Below are 14,668 nucleotides of genomic sequence, written 5' to 3'. Positions count from 1 at the left end.
TACAATTTTATATTAAAACTAAAATTAAATTATCGTATAAATTTCTATTTAATTTTTAAAAATATACATAAATTTTAAAAAATAAATAATAAACTCTATTACAAAATACTTTTTACTGTTTTTCAGTTGAAATGTCCAATAAAATTAAAATAAAATAATTAAATAAAATAATTATTATAAATAATTTTTTATTATTTAATTATATTTTTATGTTATTATTTAATTTTTTAAAATATTTTTAATTAAAATTTTAATTTATTTCTATTTTTTTCTCTAATTTTTCACGGGTTAAACCACCCTAAATTCCATTTTTCCCAATACTACCCCCATCAATTTTCAAAATTATTGGCTGATATCCTCTCCCAACCCGACGCCCTCCACCTTTCTAATTTCTACAACCCCCGACCAGAGTTTCCTCTCATTCCCTGAATCAGCATGAAACACTAGCTCGCCAACCCTTACTTGCGACATAGATTGTGGTCGAATTGGGTTCTTCATCAGATTCTGAGGGATTGTGGTCGAGTTGAGTTCTTCGAGTGTTGGGTTTAGGGTTCTTAAAACCCTAGCTACACTGTTCCTTGATTGGGTTTTGAGCTAAGATTGTTGCGCGAGTTGAGCTCCTAACTCAGATATCAGAGTCTGCTCGAGCGTTGTTCCTTCAACTCTGGTATGATATACTTCACGCACCCTCTTACCACATCAAGGCTTTTGATTGGTGTTTATGTTGAGCCTATTTGATAAACATATTGCATTGTTTCTTTTTCTTTGTACTTGATGATTCTTGATTTTGATTTGCTGTTAGTAAACTTCGTTTTCATGTTTTCTAGTTAGGATTTAGGTTGTGTTCTGGCATAGAATCTAAACTTTTCTAGTTAGGATTTACGTTGTCCCTGTACTCAGGCTACTCGCGTCGATCTGCTATATTTATTAGAAGATTTTGTCAAAGTCTCTGGTAATTAGAATACCAAGCACACAATTTTCCTTGAACATTCTCAATCCATTGTGTTGTGAACATGCAGTCCCATCGATTATTTAATTATGTTCCCTTAATTAGTACACCAGCAAGTTGGTACTTATTTTATAGTCTGTCAATACACAAATATACTGATTGCCTTACTATATCATCTCATGGTCTTCTGGGTAAGGTTGAACCAGATGCCTTATCATTTGAAAATTTGTGCTCTTTTAATGGTCAAAGCATGAACACGCATACCATTTGCTTACCACATTCACATGGGGGTCTAAATATGGATTGAAATGCTAATAACCTAAAATGAAATAAGAAGAGCTTAGATAACATCTGAAAAACATAAAATCCAAAATGAGTGTTAGGAGGATCCAATTCAACTTTTTCTGAGACTGCCGGTCGAGATAATTATTTTCTTCCCCTCAAGAAAGACAAATGTTTTAATGGATACTTGCAAGTGCAAAATTTACTAAATTTGGTTTGGAATAAGAAAAAATTTTCCTGCAATTCTCATCGATGAGGTTTAAGAAAAAATCTGAAGAAGATGTAAATTAATACAGATTAAGATACTTGGAGGAAAAAGAAGGTATTATACATGAGAGTGCTCCATTGTACTCCAGTCAGCAGATATATGCACATTTATCTATCTATTGTGCTCATGCATATGACATGTATTGAATATTTGTCAGCTTTTCATTACCATACACATACCATCTATTAATAGAAACAGTGGAGGTGAGCTTCTGAAACCACATGTAGGTCGCAGGCTTTGGCATGGATTAGCATCATGTTTTATTAGTGGGGAAAAATAAAGCACTAAATCAGGTGGATATTGGACCCTGAGACACCTCCTCTGTTTATGAACCTTCAGGCATGCTGTATCACTGTAGAAGGAATAGTGGGTTGAAAGGAACAAAAATTAATTCAAAATATTATAATTAGGGATGGCAAACACTCCCTAGTGAATGCTCAGTTAATCATTAGTCAAAATCACCCATAAGGTCAGCTGCCATTTTAATGTCCTTATAATCTATCATCTCTATGTTCAAACTTTGTAGTTCTGATCTTTCTATGGTTTGCACTTCGTATTTTCTTATTTTATGTTTATGTTATGAAAAATCGTACAGCATATATTGAGCACCTGTTAGTCTGTTTCTGTTACAAAGGAGATAAGTCAGATGTTCTCTTTTGTGGTTCTTGTTATGGATGTTTGTATCATCTTCTTTATGTTTTCTTTGCAGACATAGTTTGGAATTGAAGATGATTATGCTTTCCATGAGATTGAAAATATTGCAGTAGTAGTTCAATATTCTTTTGATCTTATGAGTCAAATTAAACCAATTGCTAGGCTATGATGGATTGACAGGTCTGAGAACGTATTTTCAGAGATGCATGTATCAAGCAAACTTCATAGAGAAGATAATTCTGGTGTTGTTTTGCGTGGTTCTTATTGTGGATATTATCTTTGTACATCATCTTTCAGACAACAAGAGAACATGCCTTTGCCTAAAATCCAGAACCACCTCCCAACCTATAAGGATTTGATAACAATCTTAGTAATTGAAAGTCTAAATTAATATGAACGAGGGGATTAGTAATTGAACTCAGCATATGGCAAGATTTATGTGCATTGAGCAATGAATTAGGTTTATTACTCCTCCAGGGCTTATCTTACTATATATATATATATATTAAATACCCATATTTTGAAAAAAATAATTGCTGATCTTATTTGGCTTTATTGGAATGGTAATTGTATCGCATATTAGTTTCAGGTTGGATATGAGGATTCCGTCATTATATTTTCCTCTCAATAACCTTTCTCAGGTTGGATACGGAGATTCCCCGATGTTCTAATTATTTGGATTTCACAGAGAATTCCTCATCCTCATCTTTAGGATTGCCAGAAGAAAAAAATCAGTGGAATCTGGAAATTTGCTAGACTAGTTAAAGTTTTAATGTATATTTATTAAATAAATCAATATGTGTTGCTACTTGGGATAATTGAATTTGTAAAAAGATAACTTGAATTAGATTTGTACTAATTGTTAACATTTGGAATAACATCATTTGGAGTGAAAAAAGAAAATGATATGGCATACTTAGAAAGAAAAATCAAGATGGTGTGATTTGATAGCCAGAGTAGTATCAAAGTTAGACCAAACATAGTTTTTCCCCATATAGACCAAGTTAGTGTTGTTTTGATAGTTACAATAAGCATTGCCATCCTCTTTTTAACCTTAAGACAATGTATAATGTGCTCTTCCTGTTTTTACTCTTATTTTTATTCATTTACTATAATCATTCTGCAATCTATTATGTTTGGCTTCCACATGCTAATAAATGTACAATCCGTGGCCCTGCAAACAGTTAAAATACTTGGATCTTGTGCTGACTCCTTTGCATAGAGATATAGAAATAGAAATAGAAAGTGGTTGAGATCAGAGATCCTCTCTCCACGGAACAGTGACCAAGTAGTTTGCAGATTGGGAAAGGTATGCTTCACACATCTTGTCTCTACTTGGGAGCTTAGCAATTCTTATATAATTTCTTTGATTACTGGATCTGATTGTGTGCAATAAAATTGCATGTGGAAAAACAATACTGAAATAAAATAATTAATGGTGCAAGCATGACACCATTCAATATCTTGGTGCCAAAATTTAAAAAATTTTGGATCTATTGTTAAAATAAGAGATTGAAAAATAAGTTCAATGGTGTCCAATTCTTGCTTATTCTCACCTTTGAAGTTGTCGAGGCCTGCTCTTGCCCTTACACTGCTATTCGAAGCTTTGTAATATTTATTAGAAATTTTATTTCCTGCTGGATATATTGTTACTGTCTTATTGAAGCTCCTATAGAAGATAAGATAAGGGAGGGACGACTCAGATGGTATGGACATTTGCAAGTAGGCCTTATAGTGCAACTGTGAGGAAAAGTGACTTAGTTACTGTGGGGGGGCAGTAGAAGGGTTAGGGGTAGACCTAAAATAATTTGGGAGGAGATAGTGAGTAAAGATATAATATCCTTGAATCTATCAAAAGAAATGGTCCATGATCGCATAAATTGGCGGAAAAAGATTTATATACCCGACCCCACTTAGTGAGACTAAGGCTTGGTTTTGTTGTTGTTGTTGTTATCTGAAGCCTCAGAAATTTTGTTTTTTCTTGCTTGTCATCTGAATCTTAAGAATCATGTCTTCATTTTTCCCCTTAGAATATGTTTGTTGCTGCATATATGCTTTTTGTGCCCTTATTTTGACTTGCGAGGCCATAGACACTATCATGGAAGATGAGCTTAGGCTGGAATCAATGGGGCCTGATGATGGGATATTGTATCTTGGCCCAGCTTAGGTTTGAGATGGGAAGATATTTACTTGATCTTGTCTCTATTGCACTGTCACTAATAAAAGGGGAGGAGGGGAAAATGCAATATCTGTGCATGTATGCTCAGAGTAGCTTAGCTGCTTGGCTTTACTTTGGTGTTTTTGCTAATGGCTTCTTCAAAGCAGTGTCTTTGATTTATATGCTCAGAGATTAACAATCTCGAGTCTTTTTATACCATTTTTTTCCTCTTGAGAAGGTGTCATTACCCTCCTATTTGTACTCTTTTTACTCTTTCTTTCTTTTTCTTTCAAATCTTTTTATATTTTTTGAAAGTAAAATCCAATCCAATTTTCCCCCATAGAGAAGTACGTGTTGCCTTCTTTTTTTCTACCCTTTCTTATTCTTTCATATTCTTTTTCTTTTTTAGTAAAATTATTTGTTTATCTAATAAATCACACATATGGGCAGCTTGGTACTTTTTTCTATCAAAACAAGTTTTTTGTGTATTATATATGACATGTACATCAAGTGGGAGGAATGTTTCCTGATTAGTTATTTGTTATTGACATTTCTCCTCCAAACTATGGTTAACCTTTGTTCGTTATAGATATTCTGTCAAAGAGAGAATGCACACTGCCATTGAAACATTTCTCCTCCAAACTATGGTTAACCATTGTTTGTTATAGGTATTCTGTCAAAGAGAGAATGCACACTACCATTGAAGAGGGTTATACACCTCCTCCAGAATTTCAGGAGGATGCCAAGGATCCACTCGTCAAACTTGGTTTGACAGAAGCAACAGAGCTTTGGCTCATTCAATGGCCCATTAACCAAGTAATGATTTTCTTCCCATGCTTTCTAGCTCCATTTGTTTATGTGATTTCTTTAATTTCAAATCATATAAGGTTCATCCTCAATAGGTCCTTTTTATGGATGCACAAAAAGTAGAATTAACTTCTAAAATCAATACTTTTAAGTTAGGAAACTGAAATTTTCACAGCTGCTTTCAGTTACGAAAGCAGCCATAGAAACATAAATGTTGCATTCTAATTCAAAAAGCAGCAATTGATTTGCTACTTCAAAATTTATAGTTACCTAGTGCCTTTTTAATGACTCCCCAGTTTTGTGAATGATTCTCATGGAATTTACACTAGAAGTGATGGTGGAAACATTTCCAGCTCTCCTTTTCTTATATATTAGAGTTTTTCAAATGTTGAAAGGACAAACTTATTTTGAGAATAATGATGGATCAATTCTGAGCTGTCAAATTCTTCTTTGATGAGGCAACCTGACTGGAATACAGATTTACCGTTCTGACCACCTCATTCCAACAAGTAGAATCCAAATACTGGTGTAAAAGACAGGTTCCTTCTGTTATTGCTTCTGAATGTTATCTGGGACTTGTGTGGATTATAAGAGAAAATTCTTGAGTGTTGCAGCCTCCTGACTTCGATGGGCAAGAAGTGTCACTCAAACTTAATCATGACGGACAGTTAGGCACTTTCAAGGGTTCATCTGGTAATTGTAAATTAAAATCATTGTTTATGATATACTTTTTCTAGGGTAAAATTCAAAGACACCCCCTGAGTTTTCTGAATATGATACTCAACTCCTTGAGTTTTTGACAACTACCAAGAACCCCTCCTGACATTATAATTTCTTGACAAAAACAACCTTCAGTTAGCTAGCCATTAGTCAACTTTAAAAATGGTTTACATTGCTAACAAAAATAACTTTTTACCCTTTAATTTAATTAAGAAATATATATTCCATTTCCATAATAAATAAAAACCCTAGTGCAATAATGAGTATTGACTAAAATATTTTAAAAAATATTATTTATAAACATATATATATTAAAAAATATCACACATAAAATATATATATTTTTAAAAAATATATATTATTGCCTAAGATTTTTTTAATAGGTGAAGCTACCTATGATCATATTTCATTATCAACCATTTAAATCCATCAACTAACATCCATTGTTGTCACTAGACAAAAGTAGAATAATATAAGGTTAAAAAAAAACCTTTACAAAAAAGGTGCATATTTCTTTAAAGCTTAAGTATAATGATAAATATTCACTAAAATATTTTAAAGGTATTACTCTTCAATAACTAGCATATTCCAATTAATTTTTTTTTTTAAAAAAAACTAGAATTAAAAAAAAAAAGATTCAAAAATAAGTCATTGATTGTTAAGATGAAATACTAGGTATGAATTGAAAAATGAAGTCAAATTAAGACCATTATAAATGAAATATTAAGAAATCATTATAAGAGAAAATGAAGAAAGATGTACAAAGCACAGCAAGCTGCCCTTGAGAAGAACAGGCAGTGCTGTCCTTCACGCATGCAGGGCAACAATGCGCCTAAACTCCAACCAATTCAAAACATATCTGAATTTGTTTAGTTTACACTACCCACTCTTTTGTGATGATTTTTTTCAGTTTGACTTCATTATTTCTTTCATTTATACCTAGTATTTCATCTTAACTACTAGTGGCTTGTTTTGTAGTTTTTTTTTTTAAAATCCTAAGAACATGCAAGATATTTGAGAGTAATTATTTTTTTTATAATATTTAGTCAGTATTTAGCATTGCACTAGTTCTACTTTATTATGAGAATGGAATATGGACATTTTATGTGAAGATTATTTTTTTTTTGAATCTTAATTTTTTTCAAATTTGTCCATCATTCGCAATGGATCTTGGTCGATGGATTTACATGGTTTATAATAAAATATGACCATTTTAGATAGCTTCCACTCAAAAAACAAAATTGTAAGTTACAATAGTTTTAAAAAAAAAAAAATGTCATGTTATTTAATGTATAATATATATATATATTTTAATATTTTAGCGAATACTCATTGTTGCACTTGGGCCTTAATTTATTATAGGAATCGAATATGTATTTTTTTAATTGAACGATATGATAAAAAGGTGATTTGTTAACAATGCAAGTCATTTTTTAAGATTGATCAACTGTTGACTAACGGAAAGTTTCTTTTGTTAAATTATGATTCTCTTTTTTTTTGGGGGGGGGGGGGGGGGTTGGTAGTTAGAAACTCAGGGGATGCAATGTCATCTGTCAAAAACTCAAGAGGTGTATTTGGATTTTACCCCTTTTTGCTGTATTATTGTATAGGGCAAATGTGAATCTTGATGCCCTCATTTCATCCCTTTCTTGTATTGCGAACTTAATCTTTTGCCTGTTTTTCACTGGTTCTTTACCAAAGTTAATTGTGTGGTTTAACGTCTCCTATTGTTGCAGGAAAAGAATATGATGTCGTGAGTTTTGCAGCGCAAGAACCAGATGCAACAGTTTTCCTATCCTCTGGACCAGAGTCAAAAATTGGTATGCATGTACATGTACATTTATTCTCTTCTTTAACTCTTCATTAAGTTTAAATTGTTTAATTATTCTCTTTGACGGCCATCTTGTTGACTTTTTGGAATCACATCACTCTTTATGCCAGAATAAGCAACTCCTTTTATGGTCGCCAGTTGTTTTACTTCCTATATATTTGTGTGGCTTTTTTTTTTTGGGTCATCATGCCCAAAAATATGTGCCAGGAAAGGACTTTTTACCACTAGGAGTTGATATGTTACTTTCCTTTATTCCCCTATGTTGTTGAGGCACATATGTTTCTACTTTTTGTAGAATTCTGAAATAGCTGTATAGAGATAAGTACTGTTCAATGCCAGCATGGATTTCTATTTCAGGACTGTTTCTGCCTTTGTGTTTGTGTTTTCCTTGGTTCTTTGTTGATTTCCTGTTGCTGTCGTTTGGCTTGTTTTTTCTGCCATGGGACATTAATATCTAGTGGTCAGAAACATGTTACTGTTCTATGATTCAGTCAGCGTCAGTGGGCCTTAAATTAGTGTGATGCATCTAGTATGAATCATTAACTTAATATGTTCCAATAATCTAAAGGACGAAGGTGTAAGGCGAGGTATTTTAGCCCTAGAGAGGCAAGGCATATAACCCTCAAGGCATTAAGGAGTAAGTCATTTGAGAAAATTATTTTTAGATATAAGTATGTAATTAAATTGCACATATTTTTAAAAATAAAAAAAATTACTTATTAAATGTGAAAAAAATGAATAAATATAAATTGTAAACTACCCTTTTGCCATTCAAAAATGACTATCTTGAATTCATTAACTAAATCATGCCAAGATGTAGCTATAACATTACAAAGTTCAAATTATTTTCAATGTCTAAAATGCAACTCAATTGTATCAGAAAGGATGAGGTTCAAGAATTTTAGAAATCATCTCATATTACGATATTCCTTTAATATAAACTTGTAGTTTAAAATTTGCAGCCAAATCTAATTTGAGATTTGCAGACCCAATATTTGTGAGCCTTACCTAAAAGCCTGCTAAAGGCATGCCTCTTGTACTAATGCATAAGCCTTAGTGTCGAATCTGTCGGAAAGGTTGAGGTTCAAAGTTCTAGAAATCAACCTGTATAATGACATTTCATATAAGCATGTAGTTAAAAATTTCTAGGCAAATTTAACTTGAGATTCACGAACCCAAATTGCGTAGTCTCATCTAAAGAGGCACAAATAGCATGGCTTTTGTACACATGCCTAAGCCTCAGTGTCTGATATGTTGGCCTTTTTGAGATTTGGTATTTTTGATTGAGCCTCAAGGCATATTAGGTGTGCCTCACCTTGAGGCGAGCTTTGACTGAGCCTTCCAAAACATTGGTATATTCTGTCTTCATTCTTTGTGCTTTGAAGTAAAATTGTTTGGAAAAAGCAGTTTTCAGATCTTTGTTTCCAGAGTGGACGATAATGGGACTGCAAGGTTTGGTAGCCTGAATTTGTGATTTGGGTGAAAAAATGAGTATGGATCCTATGGATAACGTTGTTGACTGGCATTAAAGGATTAGTCTCTTCTCTAATTTAGACGTGAAAATTTGAAATGAGCAAGAGCTTTGTTGTAATAAGAATCCAAATAGTTTATATTTGTGTGTGAAGCACCGAAGGTTCAATTGCTCAAACCAATCTCAAGTTGAGACTCAAAATTTTGCTCAAGTTCACAATTTTGGGCTGATAAAGGGGTATTTACATATTTGTGTACCTCAGTCCAATTGAAGGTCCTGGATTTTGAGCTTATCATATGTTAAGTGAGAAAGCTTATGGATAAGATATTCTTGCTTACCTTTTATCTGCAACTTCTTTGTTTGGTAAATTGTCCCAACTATGTAGTTGCCAAAATGTACCCCCCAAAAAAAAAAAATGTGTAATCCTAGTCACTGGTCCTCCAAATGTAGTTTTAACTCTCTGCGTGTGCATGTGTGTTGATAACCCAATTATTGGACATCCCAATAAAGCCACTTGGACCTGTGGCTGGTTTAGCCTTGGTAAGCAAATTGGACTCATGGCTGCGTAAACCTGGTGGTGTTAGAGAATGGGTATGATAGACTATAAGGACCCTGGGGTGGCCCTCAAGTGGATGCAGAGTCGGTGCAGACTTGAAATCAAGTGCCATGCTTCCTGAGTGGGACAGGTGGCTACTCATCCTACCGAGATAAAAGGAATTGGATTGAGAATTGAAGTGAGAGCTGTTTCTCTATGGCTCCTTATGGCTGTTGCGGTTCTCATCAATATCCACATTTGCCTGTAACCCATTGCTACCTAAAGCATCGTCATCGTCCTACCAAAGGTGCACGTACGTAATTATTCACCTGACTTATGTTAGAAGTGATTCTGCTTTGCCCAATGATATAATCATCTCTTCCATTTTGGCATAAATAATTTATCTAAGTTCACTGTTTAATGAGTTTATTTTATAAGATTTAATGGGTTCTTAATGATAAAATCCTAGCATGTCATGTAGTTAAGTCTCATTTGGTAAAATTACTACTTGAAGTATTTTTCTATCCGGTCCCATGAAATGGCAACTCTTTTGAGAAAAAAATATGCTACTCTAAGTTACCATAAAACTTGGGACATGTTGCTTCTTTTGCAGTTGATCTACCATTTTGGATGCATGTTACTTTGATTTGTTTTATGGTTGAAGAATCTCACTGTAAGAGGACTTACTAGTTAGTATTTGGGTAATTTTTAGCAGTGAAGACCTATATTTGAGCATCTTCTTGCCTTCAAAAGCTGTATAGGTTTTATTACGTAGTTGTCACCATTGTCATCATAATGTTGACATAATTCTGTGGATCATAGAATTTATTTTGAATGGAAATTTATGCATTTCCATGATTTTTTTCTCTGTTCGACAGTTGGGAAGATTTCTCGCTGCGTTTCTCTTGTCCATTACCCAGACCCTGAGGAACTTCAAAAGTTGAGTTCTGACAATCTGAGACAGATGTATCAGAAATCTTCTGGAGTTTCATTGACAACTTCACATTATTCTGCTTCTGGAATGCGAGGTGCTAATATGAGAAACATGCCATCGATGAGTGGTCGGGTTACCTCTACACATAGTAGCAGACAGAGAAGTTCTTTATCAGAAGTTGGAGAGCCATCAAAGCCATTGAAGAGGAGACGCGCCGAAGAGTCCCCTAGATCCATGGATCGACACACTCAAGATTCTGGACGTGGTCATAGTGCAGTTACTTCTTCTGATTCCTTGGAGCATTCTCAACAAGGGAAACCAAACAAGAAAAAATTGAAGTAGCGTGATCATTTTCCCCTCTTGGTACTGCCCTTTTGAAAAATGTCCAAATGCAACTGTTTTCAAGACTGAAAGCTGATTGTTCTTCTCAAAATCTATGATGTTATGGTTGTTCCAATTTTGCTCTTGGGATCTCGTAAAATTATACACTATTAATATAATTATATCCCCAACAATTTAATCCTTGATTCCTTTTTAAGTTTTACCTGATAAGAAAGGGTGTTGTTTGTATTGGTAAGGAGTTGTGATTCTTGGTCAGACAACCTGTCATTGGAGAGAAGTGGGTATTCTTGTAGGCTTTGATGCTTAAACCTGTCATTGCTCTCAGTTGAAATATGCTGTGCTGGTGAATTGAGGGGTTTCCGGAGGCTTCGAGCTCAATAATTGTTCTTGGATTGCTATTCAGACATTTTGAATAGCTAAGCTAAAATAACATGAGCTTGAACCTCACTTAAACTCAGTCATTTGTTTTATATCGAGCTGAAGAAGTTGAAGCTCGGGAAGATTTGTTAGAAAACACAACCACTAGTGCAAGAGAAATAATTAGGATGATTCATGAAAATGACTAAAGCAGAAGCATGATTCAAGTGAGTCCTTTTTCTTTTGATTGTTTTTTACTAAAAAAATTAATTTTGTTAAGAGTAAGATTTATTTGGAATTTTGTTAAAGAGTATGTCTAACTTTACCCCAAGCCCATTAAAGTTGCATAACCTTGCTGAACTAGGGGCTGGCTGGTCCAATTGTTGATTACACTTGACAAGAATAAAATGGAATGAAATGGAGTTAAATCTTTATAATTCACTGTCAAATTCACTCCATTCTAATCTATAAAACATAAGGTTATTTCAAAAACAATGAGGCTGGAATCATAAGATATGATTAATCCAAAATCTCTTGGTAAAATTTTTCTTTGAAGTCTTATTTTGCTGCATTGGAGGTTTATTGAGTCTGATGCTTAGTTCGGAATGCACAATAAAAAATAACTTGCATTCCACATCCCTTCTCATTCCTCTCAATATCCAAATTTATAATATCTTTTACATGAAAGTCTCAAACTAAAAATATTGAGATATTTCTTAGGAGAAATTAATATACACAGACCACTTTAAAGATAGGCTTGTATTCCAATCTGTCTCAGTTTAATTCCTCAGGGTTCAAAATTTTGTTCCCTAAAACTCTCAAATTGAGACTTTACTTACTTTTATATCAATGTTCCTAATACAAGCCTAGTTATGAGTTCATGACACTTTCCCCATTCAAATACCCTTGACAATGGAAGTTCACAAAATTATGCATAGACTTTTGCTTTTGTTTTTTTGTTTGTTTTTTATTCTTTAGAGGTACACTAGACTACGACTGCACAAAAGTTAGTGCATCTATCTGCACATACCCTTCTAACACTCCTAATATGAATATGAAATTTACAACATAAAAATAAAAAACTCTAACTATTAAAATTAGAAAACACTACCTATCTAATAATTCTATTTTAAAACTTCAATTATAAATGTATAATGGTGTAAGTATTTGTAATGACATTTGGTTCAATCAAGTCTCCAAGGTTTACCCGAGGTTGTAAATTCCAAGTTGTCTCTCCATCAAGTTTTTAACATAAATAAAGAATGACATTGAGAGAGACACTAGACCCCCCCTTCTTACTTTGAAAGAAATGTTAGATACCTTGAAATATTTAGAAGCTTATAACCAATACAATAAAGTTATTTTCTTTATCAGTAAAAGATAAATATATTGATCAAATGGATATGTACAGTATACACTGGCCATACCCAACACAATTGCAATGCAATACAATCAAAAGGCTAGCCAAAATGGTTACCAACAGAACAAGTACAAAGTCTTAATCGGAAAGACAAACATCCAAGCCTAAGCATTCATCAACTCAAGCAGTAAAATTATAACAAAATATCAAAGCCTAAACATTCCACAACTCAGGCAAAGATTACAAACAATCAATCGAGCTACACTCATTTGAGTATCAGGGAAATTTGTCATACATGACTCTGTAGGTGTGAATTTGGATCACCTTAAAGACACCTGCAAGATCAATGGTCTTCTTTTCAAATTTTCATTTATTTCTAAAATGCCACATGAAGTAAACTGTTGAAGCTAAGAAAATTCTCTTTGCTACCGATTGAACACAGTGCCCTTAACTTCCTTGTGGAACCATTTAAGTGCAGCATTCAATGTAGACATACTCCTTTCTCATTCTCATCCAATCACGAACAAGATTTCAGACAGTCGAGGAGAACCTACATTTAAAAAATAGATGGTCCACTGTTGTATTTAGTGTAATCCCAAGGGGGGTGAATTGGAGATTTTAAAGTTTCTTCCCAGGTTAAATCAGATAACAACAGTATTACTTAACATAGTGTTTGTCTAATCAATTATTAATTCAACAGATATATGAAAGCTTAAATAATTTGAACAAGAATAACAGTTCCAATATTTCCCAATCAAACACAAATGAAGATTCAAGCAATAATATTAACAAGTTAATATAAACATGCAAATACTGGAATGTAAAGAGAGTAAGGGAAAGAGTGATATAGGATATGTTATCGATGTTCGACCAAACCAGCCTACGTCCCCGCCTAAAGCTAACTAGGAAGAGGATTCAATTATTTGCTCGCTTAACTGGGCAGAGCGGCACCACTTACACTCTCCTTACGGGGCAGAGAATCCCAAGTTCAACTTACGGGGCTGAGCCACAACCAATTCTCCTTATGAGGCGGAGACACCTCAGCTCAATTACCAGGCTGAGCCAAACGATGCACACTTTACGGGATGGTGCAAATCCCAACTTTCCTAACCGGGTCTGAGCCAATCCAGGACTCTTAACAAGGTGAGTCTCCCTCTTTAGGCCATGCCTAGAATACAATAGATATGAAAAATTTTCGTACAAAGAAATGCTTCTCAAAAAGTAGAGATGTACACAATGAAGCACAATATGCACTCACATATGATATGAAATAAAGCTCAAGTGAGTAAGGGTATTTTTTTTAAAAGATAATTTTCAATCTTTGAAAATGATATATATGTTAAGCACTTCAAAGATTTAACCCCAAATAAAACTTTCTCCAAAAATATTTTTCAAGTAAAGTGTAGGAGAACTTAGGGTTTTGCTTTCAAATGATTTTTCCAAAACTAAATAAATATGATCCTTGATAAAAATGAAATATGAAATATGTGCTTTTTAAAGATCTCAAAAAAACCCTCAAATGATATCTCCAAAAATATATTCTTGAAAAACAAAGTGCTGGAGATTTAGGGTTTATGCTCAAAAATATTTATGCAATAAAAACAAGTGAGCTTTTGGAATCTTGTAATAGATGTGCAAGATTCTCAAGCTAAGACAAGTTTTCTCCAAGAAAATTTATCAAGAAAAATAATGGTGAGAAAACTTAAGATCAACTCTTAAAAGATTTTCAAAACAATATGGATGAGAATGAATACTTTATAAAATATGCCCACAATATTGATTCAACCACAATCTTCAAGTTGCAATAAATTGGCAAGTGAAGATGAGGAATTAGTGCTTCTTTCTAAAAGGATTTAAAAAGAGTATGAGAAAGAGAATAAAAATTTTAGCACAAAATGTTTTTGGGAGAATTATAATCAAAGCATTTGTTTAAAAATGAGTTATAAAGAGGTATTTATAGAGTTTTCAAAATTTGACCGTTTTGGGGACATGCTTGTCAT

At 33.5% G+C, this 14,668-nt stretch overlaps 1 protein-coding gene across 2 annotated transcripts; it reads left to right on the top strand.

The window, feature by feature from the left end:
• The first annotated feature begins 328 nt into the window (after window positions 1–328).
• Window positions 329–11,133, top strand: LOC131159514 (mediator-associated protein 2). Of its 2 annotated transcripts, XM_058114494.1 has the most exons (6): window positions 329–667; window positions 3,338–3,462; window positions 4,980–5,127; window positions 5,733–5,811; window positions 7,575–7,658; window positions 10,554–11,133. In XM_058114494.1, exons 3-6 carry the CDS (start codon window positions 4,999–5,001, stop codon window positions 10,949–10,951), a joined length of 690 nt encoding a protein of 229 aa, XP_057970477.1. In that variant the 5' UTR covers window positions 329–667; window positions 3,338–3,462; window positions 4,980–4,998; the 3' UTR covers window positions 10,952–11,133. The 2 variants fall into 2 exon arrangements, with proteins under 2 accessions (XP_057970477.1, XP_057970486.1); XM_058114503.1 differs by lacking the exon at window positions 3,338–3,462 and having other exon boundaries at window positions 348–667.
• Window positions 11,134–14,668: the final 3,535 nt, after the last annotated feature.

Source organism: Malania oleifera, chromosome 1, assembly GCF_029873635.1.
Source record: "Malania oleifera isolate guangnan ecotype guangnan chromosome 1, ASM2987363v1, whole genome shotgun sequence".
Classification (NCBI taxonomy): Eukaryota; Viridiplantae; Streptophyta; class Magnoliopsida; order Santalales; family Ximeniaceae; genus Malania; species Malania oleifera.
Note: the sequence above shows the minus strand (reverse complement) of the source record. Positions and strands in the feature narration are given on the sequence as shown.

Excerpts from the sequence above, each read along its gene's own strand:
- LOC131159514 (XM_058114494.1), top strand. The coding sequence starts at position 4,999 with ATGCACACTACCATTGAAGAGGGTTATACACCTCCTCCAGAATTTCAG. Across the intron at positions 5,128-5,732 it reads TTCAATGGCCCATTAACCAA|CCTCCTGACTTCGATGGGCA; the intron begins GTAATGATTTTC and ends TGAGTGTTGCAG. Across the intron at positions 5,812-7,574 it reads CACTTTCAAGGGTTCATCTG|GAAAAGAATATGATGTCGTG; the intron begins GTAATTGTAAAT and ends CTATTGTTGCAG.